This window comes from Platichthys flesus, chromosome 3, assembly GCF_949316205.1.
Source record: "Platichthys flesus chromosome 3, fPlaFle2.1, whole genome shotgun sequence".
Lineage (NCBI taxonomy): Eukaryota > Metazoa > Chordata > Actinopteri > Pleuronectiformes > Pleuronectidae > Platichthys > Platichthys flesus.
The window spans coordinates 12,215,574-12,227,384 of record NC_084947.1 but is presented as its reverse complement, the minus strand read 5'-3'; the positions used below and the strand labels follow the sequence as shown (position 1 = coordinate 12,227,384).

The 11,811-nt window shown below is 43.7% G+C and overlaps 1 protein-coding gene across 5 annotated transcripts in view; it reads right to left on the bottom strand.

The window, feature by feature from the left end:
* The window catches only part of LOC133943843 (membrane-associated phosphatidylinositol transfer protein 2-like), a 46,511-nt gene that overhangs the window by 4,429 nt on the left and 30,271 nt on the right, over window positions 1-11,811 (bottom strand). For 3 of the 5 annotated variants that reach the window (XM_062381907.1, XM_062381909.1, XM_062381908.1), the window contains exons 8-24: window positions 10,611-10,715; window positions 10,456-10,520; window positions 9,027-9,271; window positions 8,629-8,818; window positions 8,223-8,342; window positions 7,854-8,068; window positions 7,285-7,460; window positions 6,794-6,964; window positions 3,726-3,890; window positions 2,557-2,847; window positions 1,888-2,036; window positions 1,686-1,802; window positions 1,363-1,479; window positions 1,127-1,275; window positions 814-963; window positions 533-713; window positions 259-381 (exon numbers count right to left, since the gene is read on the bottom strand). In XM_062381907.1, the coding sequence (XP_062237891.1) occupies window positions 259-381; window positions 533-713; window positions 814-963; window positions 1,127-1,275; window positions 1,363-1,479; window positions 1,686-1,802; window positions 1,888-2,036; window positions 2,557-2,847; window positions 3,726-3,890; window positions 6,794-6,964; window positions 7,285-7,460; window positions 7,854-8,068; window positions 8,223-8,342; window positions 8,629-8,818; window positions 9,027-9,271; window positions 10,456-10,520; window positions 10,611-10,715 (2,729 nt within the window). Of the gene's footprint in view, window positions 1-258; window positions 382-532; window positions 714-813; window positions 964-1,126; window positions 1,276-1,362; window positions 1,480-1,685; window positions 1,803-1,887; window positions 2,037-2,556; window positions 2,848-3,725; window positions 3,891-5,122; window positions 5,276-6,793; window positions 6,965-7,284; window positions 7,461-7,853; window positions 8,069-8,222; window positions 8,343-8,628; window positions 8,819-9,026; window positions 9,272-10,455; window positions 10,521-10,610; window positions 10,716-11,811 lie in introns of all 5 variants that reach the window. The other 2 variants (XM_062381911.1, XM_062381910.1) reach the window with 2 other exon arrangements.

The following is an 11,811-nucleotide window of genomic DNA, read 5'->3' as shown; positions in this document are numbered from 1 at the left end:
AAATGGAGGGTTTTGTTTACAGGCTGTTTTAGAGAACTGATACCTATGAGTGTGTGCAAATTGCAACAGCTTGATTGAATTTCAGGGACTGTTGATTCTTGGCGGAAGTATGAACTCTACTAAGTGTACAACAGTATGATGGGCAGTATTATTTTTAAACACAGAACTTTGTGTGTTTAGTCTTTCCTTCTTGAAATGTCAAAACAGAGTATTTGCTGTTATTTAGAAAGAGCTTTGGGTAAAATGATCAGACGGCACCTGGCACTGCATCTTCTTGGAGGGTCTGCCGACGATGTATATTTGGGAGGAAGGGAGGCCGATGGCGGTGTAGACTGAGATGTCTTTGGTTGATCCGTAGCCGGCGAAAATCTTCAAGTGAGCCTGAAATGAGTGAAATGAAGGACCTTAGACTTTAACTGAACAATAATCTTTTCCATTGTAACACCAACTAAACATTGTGGTTTTAGTTTTAACAAATAAAAATGTATTCTTTATTTGACACAGATCAAGATAACACTCTTTTACATCTAACCTCTGTTAAAGTCTTGAGGAAATTGGCCTTGTGTCTGAGTGGGTCATGGACCAGGCCATCGCAGAAGGAGACGATGCCGTGAGGGAAGTTGTGCTGAGACAACCAAGCCACCACCCGCTGCTTCTGCATGTCTGGACGTCCCGTTACATAGATGATCAAATAACCCAAATCCTGCCAGTGCCTGCAAAGAGGAGCAATGGTGAGAATGGAGACATGAGTAAAATGCTTCCATAGTTTAATATGAAAAAACTTCAAAGGAAACAGAAGCACAGTTAAGATACCTGACAACGTCCACAGCTCCTGCCCTCACTTTGGGGTCACTGCCCATGATTGACACACTGGCAGCAAAAGACCCGTCAATACTGAATACCACAAACTCTGTGCCACGTGGAATAATTGTCAGGTAGCTGTCTGCAAATGTGTGGTCACCCCTGAGGAAATAAAAGACAGAAAATGGAGAGAAATACATTTTCTTGAAATCCACTTAAAGGACACTGAAATATAACAACACAAACATGTACAAAAAGCTTGAATTCAATAAACTAGACACATCATCAGTTCTTGGATATTGGCAAACTCCCAAACTAATCTCACCTCACAACCATTTTAACTGGGTAGACTCCGACGCCCAGTCGCTTGTCCTCCGGAAGGATAAACGACACACGGCCGCTGCTGTTCGTCACCTCTGTGCTGAAGCACACCCACTCTCCTGATGGAGGCTGGGTCATAATGTGGAGGTCGACCTGAACAGGGGATGAAAAAACAGAAAGAGATGAGCACAAGTTACACTGGCATCACTGACACCAGTCTGAGAGTTCACGAGAGTTCACCTTCTCCCCGGCCAAAGTGACCATGTCCAGAGGGCCGTACATGAAGCGACCTGTCACCAGCTGCTGACTGCCCTCAGTAAACACTGCATCATTCACCCGGTGGTTGGCAGTGACATTCTGTCGCAGGAGAGAAAGAAACACGCATGAAGAAATTGCGCTTTTGTGTTTGAATTGAGCTACACCACAAGTTTTATGGGGTTCTCTTCTATTTGTATTCAAGAGCGTGAATGATACAAATTGTAGTATTGAACCCAGGATGCCGTGATTAAAAAATTATCAACTCCGGCTCCCATAGCACCTTGAAACTGGCGTCTGATTCCTACCCTGATCTTTACATGAGTCCTCTTGCGGAGCCACTTCTCTCGAGGTTTGGACGGGGTGAATTCAGACACTTCTTTCCCATCAAGCTCCAGGATGCTGGAGTTTTCGTGCCTCATGACCTACAGGGGACATTTCAATGATTCATCCTGCGAGTTACATATTAACAGGCCATAAAGAAAGGCAGGGATTGAAAGGCTTACTCACTTGTCTCAGGAGAAAAGACACAACATCGGTGGACTCCCAGTAAGATGCGTGGAAGAGGTGCGGTAAAGCCACTGTGGGAAAAGCGGTCAGAGCATCGGGGCAGTACAGGGCGAAGTCCAGCCGCTTTGTGCCCCACCAGCGTGCAGCAACTGTGAGTGGAATTGAGGGAATAGGGTGACAGAGATGTAAGAGGACACTTCTAGTGGGAGGTGTGTGATGCCACGCAAAGGTGAAACACCCCTGAAGCTACAGCAAAGGGATTATTTCAATCTTTAACCACAATCATCACCGATCCCAGTCGTTCTTCAGCTACAGGAGGGAGAGGAAGGAGTTTAGAACCGTTATTGACAAGAAGTCTTGAAGTGCTGGCAATCAGGTACAGAAAGAAGAAAAACAGAGTTATTCATGTTAGTAAAGGCCTGAAAAAAAGATATTGAATTTGGAAAGAAGGCGCAAGATTTGAATTTATAATGATCCCTCATTTGGGGAAGCGACTTGATTCTTTTTGTATTCAATTTTGAAAGTATCCAAGTAAAGAGGAGAAGAGAGGCTTTCTGCAAGAGCATCAAAAACAAATATTTTTTGATTTTGGACAAAGCATAGAGAAGCACACAGAAAAGACCTGTAGCTTCACGTTTATTTCACTCGTCCCCTCTTTTAGAAATATACCTTGCTCAACTTCAGCCTGGGAGTCCAGCAAGACCAATTCAGATATAGCATAGTCCAGCCCTGGTGACAGGAAGTTGTCGTACTGGTCAGTAGGACTAAGAAGTTCGTTAGAGTCTGCCTCAGCGTCCAGCTCTGCCTCTAGATCTGCATCGGGAGATCCCGCCACCTGGTCAACCCCTGCTTTCTTACGGGACTTAGGAGGACTTTTCAGGAAGAACTTATTTTGTGACGATAAGGCGAGCTGGGACAAAAGGCTGAGCTTTTTGGACTGGTTAATTTGGCATGAATTGGCTATGGGAAGAGAAGAAAACAAAAAAGACGCCAAGTGAAAAAAAATGCATTCATGTTGGCATCTGACAGTTCATGACAGTTTGAAGAACAATGTTGGGTTGAGTCCAGTGTCTGTGAGCTGCCTTGAACAGAGCTGTGGGTGTGAAAGCTTATAAATAACAGTAAGTAACAGTTAAGATGGTGGGGTAGCGTGATGCTGCTGCTGAAGATCTTCTCGTGTGCATCTTCCAGGATGAGCTGTTGGTGCTAAATTGGCAGTATTCAGAAAAATAATGTGAAGTACAAATAAATGTTCTGTTAACAAATGGCAGGAGGGGGGGACGGGACTCTTGAGGACAATAAAACAAACAGGAAACAGAATACCAGTTTTCTTAGTGAACATCGCTGTGGGGAGTGGACAGTGCGGTGATGGCTGAGGGAGGCAGGTGTCTACATGCATAACAACATCAGATAAATGCAGCACTCGTTCTTTGCATTTACATCCAGACAGTGGAGAAGAGAAAGACAGACAGTGGAGAGTGGCGCTAAGCTCAGGACTCTGCTCTGGACTTTTGACAGGAGCCTGACGAAGTGACTGCCCGGGTCTCCGCTCGGAGCCGGTGGTAAGTCTGGCTTGGTGCATAGCAAAAGGACCGGGGTACACTAGTGGTCTACCTGGCTGACTCATTCGCTTCAGCTGGAGTGCAGGGTGTGTGTATGCAAAGTCAGAGGAACAGGGGTTGAGAGATAGAAGACTAGGGAGCAAAGTTAAGGTGACACTACGATAGAGAAAAGCTGGACTTAAAAAAATAAAAAATATATAATAATAACTCGTAACAGTGTTTGTGTGAGTGGAACGCAGAGAGATAGAGAGACCGGTTGGCGTTGAGAACACTTACTGTTAGCTATGTTGGTGGCAGTGTAACTGTCTGCCATTCCTGAGACCTGGCTGGCAATGCTGACCTCACTGGCCCTCCGCTGGCCCCGGGAGAGGGGGCCCGTTACGGGGGATGAGGGGTACGAACTGTCCATGAAGACACCACCATGAGACTGAACAACATCCGCTATTGAGCCGAAACAAGGAGATCCCATTAGACAAGAGACACAGGTAAATGGAAGTTCACAGAGATGGGAGATGGGAGATGTGGGAGGGGTGAGACGGCAGGCACCATGGGTTCAGATGACATGTGAAACCACAAGGCCGCCACATGGTAGCCAAGGTATGATCTCTGTCACTGACCCAGTGGCAACACGGAACATGAGTACACAAAACACTGAATGAAAAATGTGTTTATAGTCACGTCCATGTGTTTGTATGTCTTACGAAGGCTGGTTTTCTTTTATCTATTAGCACAGTGATTCGTAAAAAAAATACTTGAATTATTTCTGGACATTTGATCAAATCAGATGATCTCTGACCACAATCACAGGGAGAAACATAGAGCACACAGTATATTCAAGATGTAAGTAACAACACAACATCGAGAGCAGCACAATATACTCACATCAAAACCTCTCTCTGAAACACAGACAGCTATAGAAAGACTCTCTGCTGACATCTATAATGAGCCTGACACACTAAAGCTTGGCTGAAAAACCACAGCACAAACACAATTGTGTTTCCTACAAAAATTCAATGTGACACAAACTTATGAAGGCAAAGACAAACCCCATATGAGATGATGCTCAGATTTCCAAGTATTTCCATGGCATTTTGATTTCAAACCATAGAATATTAATAGGCCAAGACTTCAGTTGGTGAAATAAACTGCTTCTACAATAGAATTGAGATTAAAGACTGGATGCTACAAGGAGAGGTCTATATGCAGTGAATCTCCAGGGCGATCAGATAACAAGTGACGGTTATATTTGTTTAGACCCTGTTTAGCTGTGGTATTAACATCCGCCCAGAGTGATCCTCAATGAGGTCAAGTGCATTTAAATGTGTACTCACTGAGATCTGATCACTCAGAAAGATGTCTTGGACACATTTGGTGTAAACTCGGACTGGGTCAAATCCACAGAATTTGTTCTCTAACAACACAAATGACATACGTGTTTGTTTGCATACAGAGCAGAGAAGTGAGATCTGATCACAAGTGGTCACACCTACTTAATGCTGCCCACTTGTGTTTGAATCTCTCAGGACCGATGTTAATACCAGGTCTGAACAGGGCCTTCTATAAAAATTTGAGCATCAAGGACGAGACAGCAAGACGGATGGAACGGACAAACAAAGGAACACGGTGGATGGGGGCGCGGAGGCGGGTGCAGGTGAATGGGAGAGGCTACACACACTCCATAGTGGCGGGTGGGGCTTTGAGGAAGCCCTCCTGCCAGTTTAGCACAGGCACAGGGATGCAGGTCTCACTGATGGTCTCCTGACAGCGAAGGGACAAGGGATGCCCGCTGTCAAGTAGCAGCTGAGCGTTGCTCTGGACTGTCTCCACTACAGAGGGAGGTGGAGGAGGGGAGGAGGAGGGGGAGGCAGAGGTCAGGGGTGGGGGTTTCAGGAGGTAGAGAGCGGAGGTGTGGAGATGTGGGGACAGGAGGCCGAGAGGAGAAAGAAGACAGGGAAGACACAAAAACATATGAAGCAAGAACATCTGAACGGAAGACAAGAAAGCAGAGTCAAGCCCTTAGTTGAGCCAGCTTATTGAAACTGCTTCATACTGATTTACTGTCACATCAAACTGTTTTAGATGCTTCCTGTTAAAATATTTATGAGAGAATTAAGTCTCTGTACTGAAAACTTTCTTAATTAGTTAAGGAGGACCTGAGGATATTCAGAGAAAATTCATTTGACAAGAATTATCACTTTTACGACTCTAATACACTGAAACCTTGACCTGAAGTAATTGAGAAAAATTGGTATGCTTAATACCCAGAAGTCAGGACTATCCACAAGGATACAGAGTATTGAGCCAGTGGGAAAAGTAGGCAGCTATTGGGGTCATGGGGTTGTTCCAAAAATGTGGTTGTAAAAGTCCAAATTTGGTGCCACTGTTAAATTCTAATTGCCATTGTTCCTTTATAGACACTGATCTTGTCTACCGGATTGTCAACATGTAGGAATTTATAATGAAATTAATCCATACAAAGAAAACTTGAGAATTAAGAGAAAAGGAATTAAAAAGGCTGAAGGAGATATATTCTTTCATGCGTCGGTGGCGATTGATAGTCGTTTATTAAACACCTTGGGCCTTTTAAAGGTGCTTTCCAAATATTCTTATTCACTTGTATGCACAATGAAATATGTCTGATTTTCTAATTTTCGGTTTGAAAGTCAAACAGAGAATTAGAATTTAAGGTCACAACAAGCCTTTAAGGCAGGGTTGGTAATCTTTTTTGAAATCCTCTTCATGTCCCAGGAGCTATCAATAAATTCAGTCATTAGAAACAACGGCTGGACTCCAATGAGCAGTCGGCTATTGATCTGACAGCCAGCGCTTGTGGAAAGCACCAGTTAACCCTTATGTCTTTAATGAGCCCTGGTTCCTGGTTAGGAGGTTGGAGCTATTTCAACCAAGAATCCTACAAATTAATTTGCTAATTATTTAGCTGCTTTAAAAATGTTCTGTCCCTTTTCTTAAATAATTTTTGAGGGAGATTTGTGTATGATTTGAGGCTCTAAGGATTACCCTACTGTAACAACCAGTCTGGACAGAAACCACCAGCAGGACTATGACCACATTCAGATGAATAATCTGCTTCACAAGAGACTTTGAAGCACAAAGAAAAATGATTCATTTTTCTTTATGAAAACTCTGTGTGAAAGATCTCATAGTTTGCTACTAAAGCATCTTCAAGACATGTGTTACCTATGACATGCAAGTGTCAGCTGACCTTGAAACAGCCATTCATTTGAAGGGAAGCCTGCATTTGTGTCTCTGCTTGTGAATCCAAGCCGGAAATACACTGTAATTCATTGAAATGGCTTTTCTAGATCACAGGGCAGAGGGCTCACCCAGGAGGGCAGAGTTTCCATCACCCAGAGGAAAGCGTTGGTAACGGGGCACGTTGAAGGGAGGAAGGAGGTGGAACTTCCTCTCCAGCAGAGGCTCCAGTCGGGAGGCTGAGGGATCGGCTGGGTGGAACAGGTTGTAAACCTGCTGACAGGCAGGTCGCAGCTGGGCCACTAGAGGGACACGGTGAGCCAAAGACACAGAAAGGAGAAGGGAGGAGATGGAGAAGTTATGCAACATCCTTTTTGTTTAGAAATTGTATCTGTAAAACATGAGCTCAACTAGTATTTAAGTATTGATAATTTCAGTCAGATATACACTTACATTTCTATGATGTAAATCTCTTTTAAAGTTGTGCCCTCTGCAGGTCAGAATACGTATGAGTGCATCTCAACCTTTAACTTTAGACAGTTGACCAGCTATTGTATATAATGTAGCTATCTATCTATTACACTGTGGTAACTATTGAATTCCCCTGTTCGAAGTAGCTTACCATCCAGCATAGGCATTACTGTCTTTCTCAGTGCCAGGACCAAGCCAAGTGGAGAGCCAAAGAGGAAAAAGTCGGACACCTCAAAGTCAAACTTCCCCAGGGAGCATCCATCCAGCATGGTGCTGCTGCTTGACCTGCGGGAAACCGCATCGCTCCGCAAGACACTGGAGTGCAAGCTGGAGGAACATCACAAAGTCATTTCCTCCCATAGACCTAAAAATACATCTTACTCGGACAGGAAATTAAACAAGGATTGAGAACTTCTTTTATCTCCCAGATGTTTGTCATTCCACACACACACACACACACGCACGCATGCACGCACGCACGCACGCACTCACACTCTCTCACACGCACGCACGCACGCACGCACGCACGCACGCACGCACGCACGCACGCACGCACACACACACACACACACACACACACACACACACACACACACACACACACACACACACACACACACACACACACACACACACACACACACACACACACACACACTCACACACACACACACACACTCACACACACACTCACACACTCACACACTCACACACACACACCTGGACAGGAAGGCCTGGTGCTGTTTTATTGTGTCCATTTCATATGTGGAGGAGTCACTCCTCTTGCGCGGCAGTTGTCTCTTGGTGTCGTCTCCTGCACCGGCACGAGGGATGTCGATGTTGCTGCGACTGAGGTGGCGGCTGCCCTCCAGGGTCGGGGAGGATGAGCCATGTCCGCTGTTGACAATGATGCCAGGAGACAGGAGGTCCTGATCCTGCAGAGGAGATCAGGTAGATTATTTGCATTACATATCCCTAAATTAAATTATTATATTGACTTCATTGATTATAGTTACAGAGCAAACCAATTGGCAGGAATTAAAGAACATATTAAAATGAGTTATTTTTAGGTTCTGTCTTGTCTCTTACCTGGACACTGACGATACTGCCCCTGCGGCTGCTGTTCTGACTTTCATTGACTGTCTGATTGCTGCTGCACAGAGCATCGAATCCCAAGATTCCTCCCACACAGTCCCCAATGAGACAAACCTACACAGGTCACGCATCAGAGACAATATTCTATGATTACATTATAAAATCATTGTCCCGGTTTACTTAAAAAATTGATAGTTGTATGTTAACATAATAAAATAAACTTGTGTTGGCATTCATTGATAAATTGGTTTGAGTCAGATAACATGTAATTGACTGACTGTGTTTTTATTTGTGTCATAATATTATTTTATACAAGGTGATAACTAATACAAAATTACAGTTGTGGATACTATGATTATCAACTTAGAGGTACTGATAACTTCACAGGACAGTGACTGACCTGGCCGGAGAAGGCAGACCCTTCCAGGGACTTTAGAAAATCGGTGTACACCTGGTTGGCTCTGACGATGACGGTGGCCAAGGCCTCCTGGTACTGGGGAGCAGAGGTGGCCAGCAGGGGCAGCGCTGCCAGTGGGATGTGGTCCTGGCTGCTGGACAGACATCCCTCATCATAGCTATAAGGGCTCAGACTGCCGCAAAAGACAGGAAAAAACAAATTTCGACACAACAATGAGCATGTTTTAAAGCCCAGAATGACCACAGAGGAGATCGGAGAAATAAACATAGAAAGCGGGGGTTAAGCAGACAACAGTCATAGTCGATATACAGAAACCTCTCATCATCATCACCAATATTTGCATGCTGCAGAAATAACTTTGAGCATGTGTGTCCCCTTACTTGGACACCAGGGAGAAGGCCTCGGCACAGATGGCAGGGCAGGGCACCAAGCGGATGGCGATGCGTCCCAGCGCAGCAGGGTAGTGAACACTCATGACTGTGTCAAAAGCTGTGCTAATAGTGTTGACGTCCGCCTGCTTGCTGTTCTGGTCCCCTCCACCTGTGTCCAGGATGTTCCCTGCGTGCAGAACCAAGATCAGCACGTGGATCTTGGAAGGCTGCAGGCACTGCTGGGACGAGCTCTCCTGGAAAGATTTAAATAAAAGGGTGATGATGGGAACACTGAGGAAAACCACCTGGGGCATCCTCACAGACAGCTAAAGCCCATGCTCGCTGGAAATAAGTAACAGAAAAACAACAATGCCTTGAGTCATGGCTTGAGAGTACTGGTGTCCATCTCTTTAAACGTGGACCACACAACAAACGTCTTCAAACAACGGTAGCAGGGACGGAGAACCACGAAGGGGAACAGAAAGGAGCCAACCTGCACTCCAACGGGACGAATGTTCAACTGACAGCAAACAATAACAATGCTTCCTGACGACAAGTCACATTTAATAGAACAGCACCATGTGTAGTTTTGTCGTACGGGTCAGATCCAAAACTTCACATTTTCCATAGAAGCACTGTGTGTACAGTCAGCACCACAGCTGCAAGTACACGGGTTGAACAGAGGCTGGTGAGGATGAGGAGTAACAGCAGGGAGGAGGGCAGGGGGAGAGTGAGCACTGGGTTTGTTTCAGGGGGGGGAGGGGGGGCAGGGGTCTCAGTGGAGTTGCTCAAGTCCACAGATCACTGGGGCCAAAATGTTTACTTACTGACTGGTGCCTTGTAACTGTGATGGTGGGAATGGGAGAGCTATCGGCTTGGCCCCTAACAGAGCCAATCATCTGAACACAAGAGGACAGAGAGGCCTTAGGGACAAACAGCCTTCCTCTTTTCCTCTGAAGGGGAAAAGGCTGACATCAGACACTCAATTAAAATCAATTAAAAAAGAAAATCTTTGGGGCCTGGAGCGCATTTCCTGTATATGTTTTTCCGGAACATTTATTGCCTTCAAACAAGGATGTTGTGTTTTCATCTGTGTTTGTCTGTCTGTTACCTAGATGGATAACACAACAACTACGGAAGATTACCAAGAAAATTGGTGGAGGGATGTGTTACGGGTAAGGGAAGAAACCTTTAAATTTGGGTACAGTGTTTTTTTTTTTTTTTATTCACTTTCTTTGACATTGAGAGATAACACGTTTTCACTATTTTCTTGATTTCTCAGAGAATAATACAGACAGATGCAGATCAGAATAAAAATTGGGATCTAGTGCATTTATATGGGGTTTCATTAAGGAACTGGTTGGGCCTTGAACTCTATGGAGTGATATTGTAGTTGTCAAAAGCAGGCGGGTTAGAATTGTGCTGTGTACACACTCACCTCATCTAGTCTGTCCTCGCTTGTTGCTCTTTCATAATCCACTGTCATATCCTTGTACATCTCGCCTGAAAACAGAGAGACACACTCATTCTTCACGTTGAGTATAACAGCAGTGTGACTGTCTGACGAAGTTCTTGTGATCTTCTTCATCATACCAGTAGCTTCCTCAGTGTCCGCCGCTTCAATCTTGTCCATGAGGTCGTTGGAGTTCCACTTGGCGATTTCCTTGGGGAAGACCTCCTCGTTGTCTGAGAGATCCTCTGCAAGGGCAACACGAGATAAACCATCAACTGAAGTGCACGTTACAATTGTGGGTTTAAAAATGTGTTGTTACACAAACAGTATAACCAACTTAGTATATTAACTCATTCAGTTATATACTGAACCAGCTTTTCCCGCAAGTTACAATATATCAACGTTTATCTGACAACATGATGTAAAGCATCACTCACTGCGGTGACCATCAAATACACACTAGGCTGGACGTCTCTATATAACATTAATCTATGGTTGAAGAGCATATATTATATATTAATATCAATATCAATATCAAATGACAGGTACATTTGTGCTGGAGGCCAGGAGATAGAAAGTGGTAAACATCTATTATGATCATGGAATTTCAGCAAAGACAAATGTCTATTGATAAAAGCTTTTAAGTGTGTGTGTCTTGGATTTGATCTCAAGTTATTGATGGACTGTGTTCTCCATTCACACACATTTAACTGTGATTCTAAATAGAGAGTATCTGTTTTTAGCGCAATATTTCTTTCCTGGGACATTTTTTCATTTTAATGCCAGTATCTTTATTTCTAAGAAACACACAGCCACCTCCTGTTCAAGTATATGTTAGCAAACTCAACATAATATTGAACTTCTTAATTACATTTTTAATTTTATTTCCAGATTGATTATAGTATAAATAATTATCTCAGATGAATAAATGAAAATCCTTTCATTTCAGAGTGTCTTTAGTTGCAGCCAGTTTCTCAGAAACACTAATACCAGTTTCAGTAATTAGAGACATTTTTAAAAGTTATATTGTTTCTAAATGATATAGGTTTTTCCACTGATAATTAAAAGTAATGATCCAGTCTTAAACTAGAAAAACAATATGTTAATCTGATTAACTTTACAGTAGCTGGCCCATTTGTCTGTTTTTATAAGTAATTACTGCAGTTCTAGTCTAAAAAGCTAGTTAAAGGTGTATCATCATTCATAGATTTAAATATAGCTGATTAATAAGCTTAAATAAACCAAACACACCAAATATTATTATATTATGCGTTCTCCAAATGTTTTTCTGTATCTGTTTCACTATGAAAAACATTTCCTGTCACACACAGAGGGAAAACG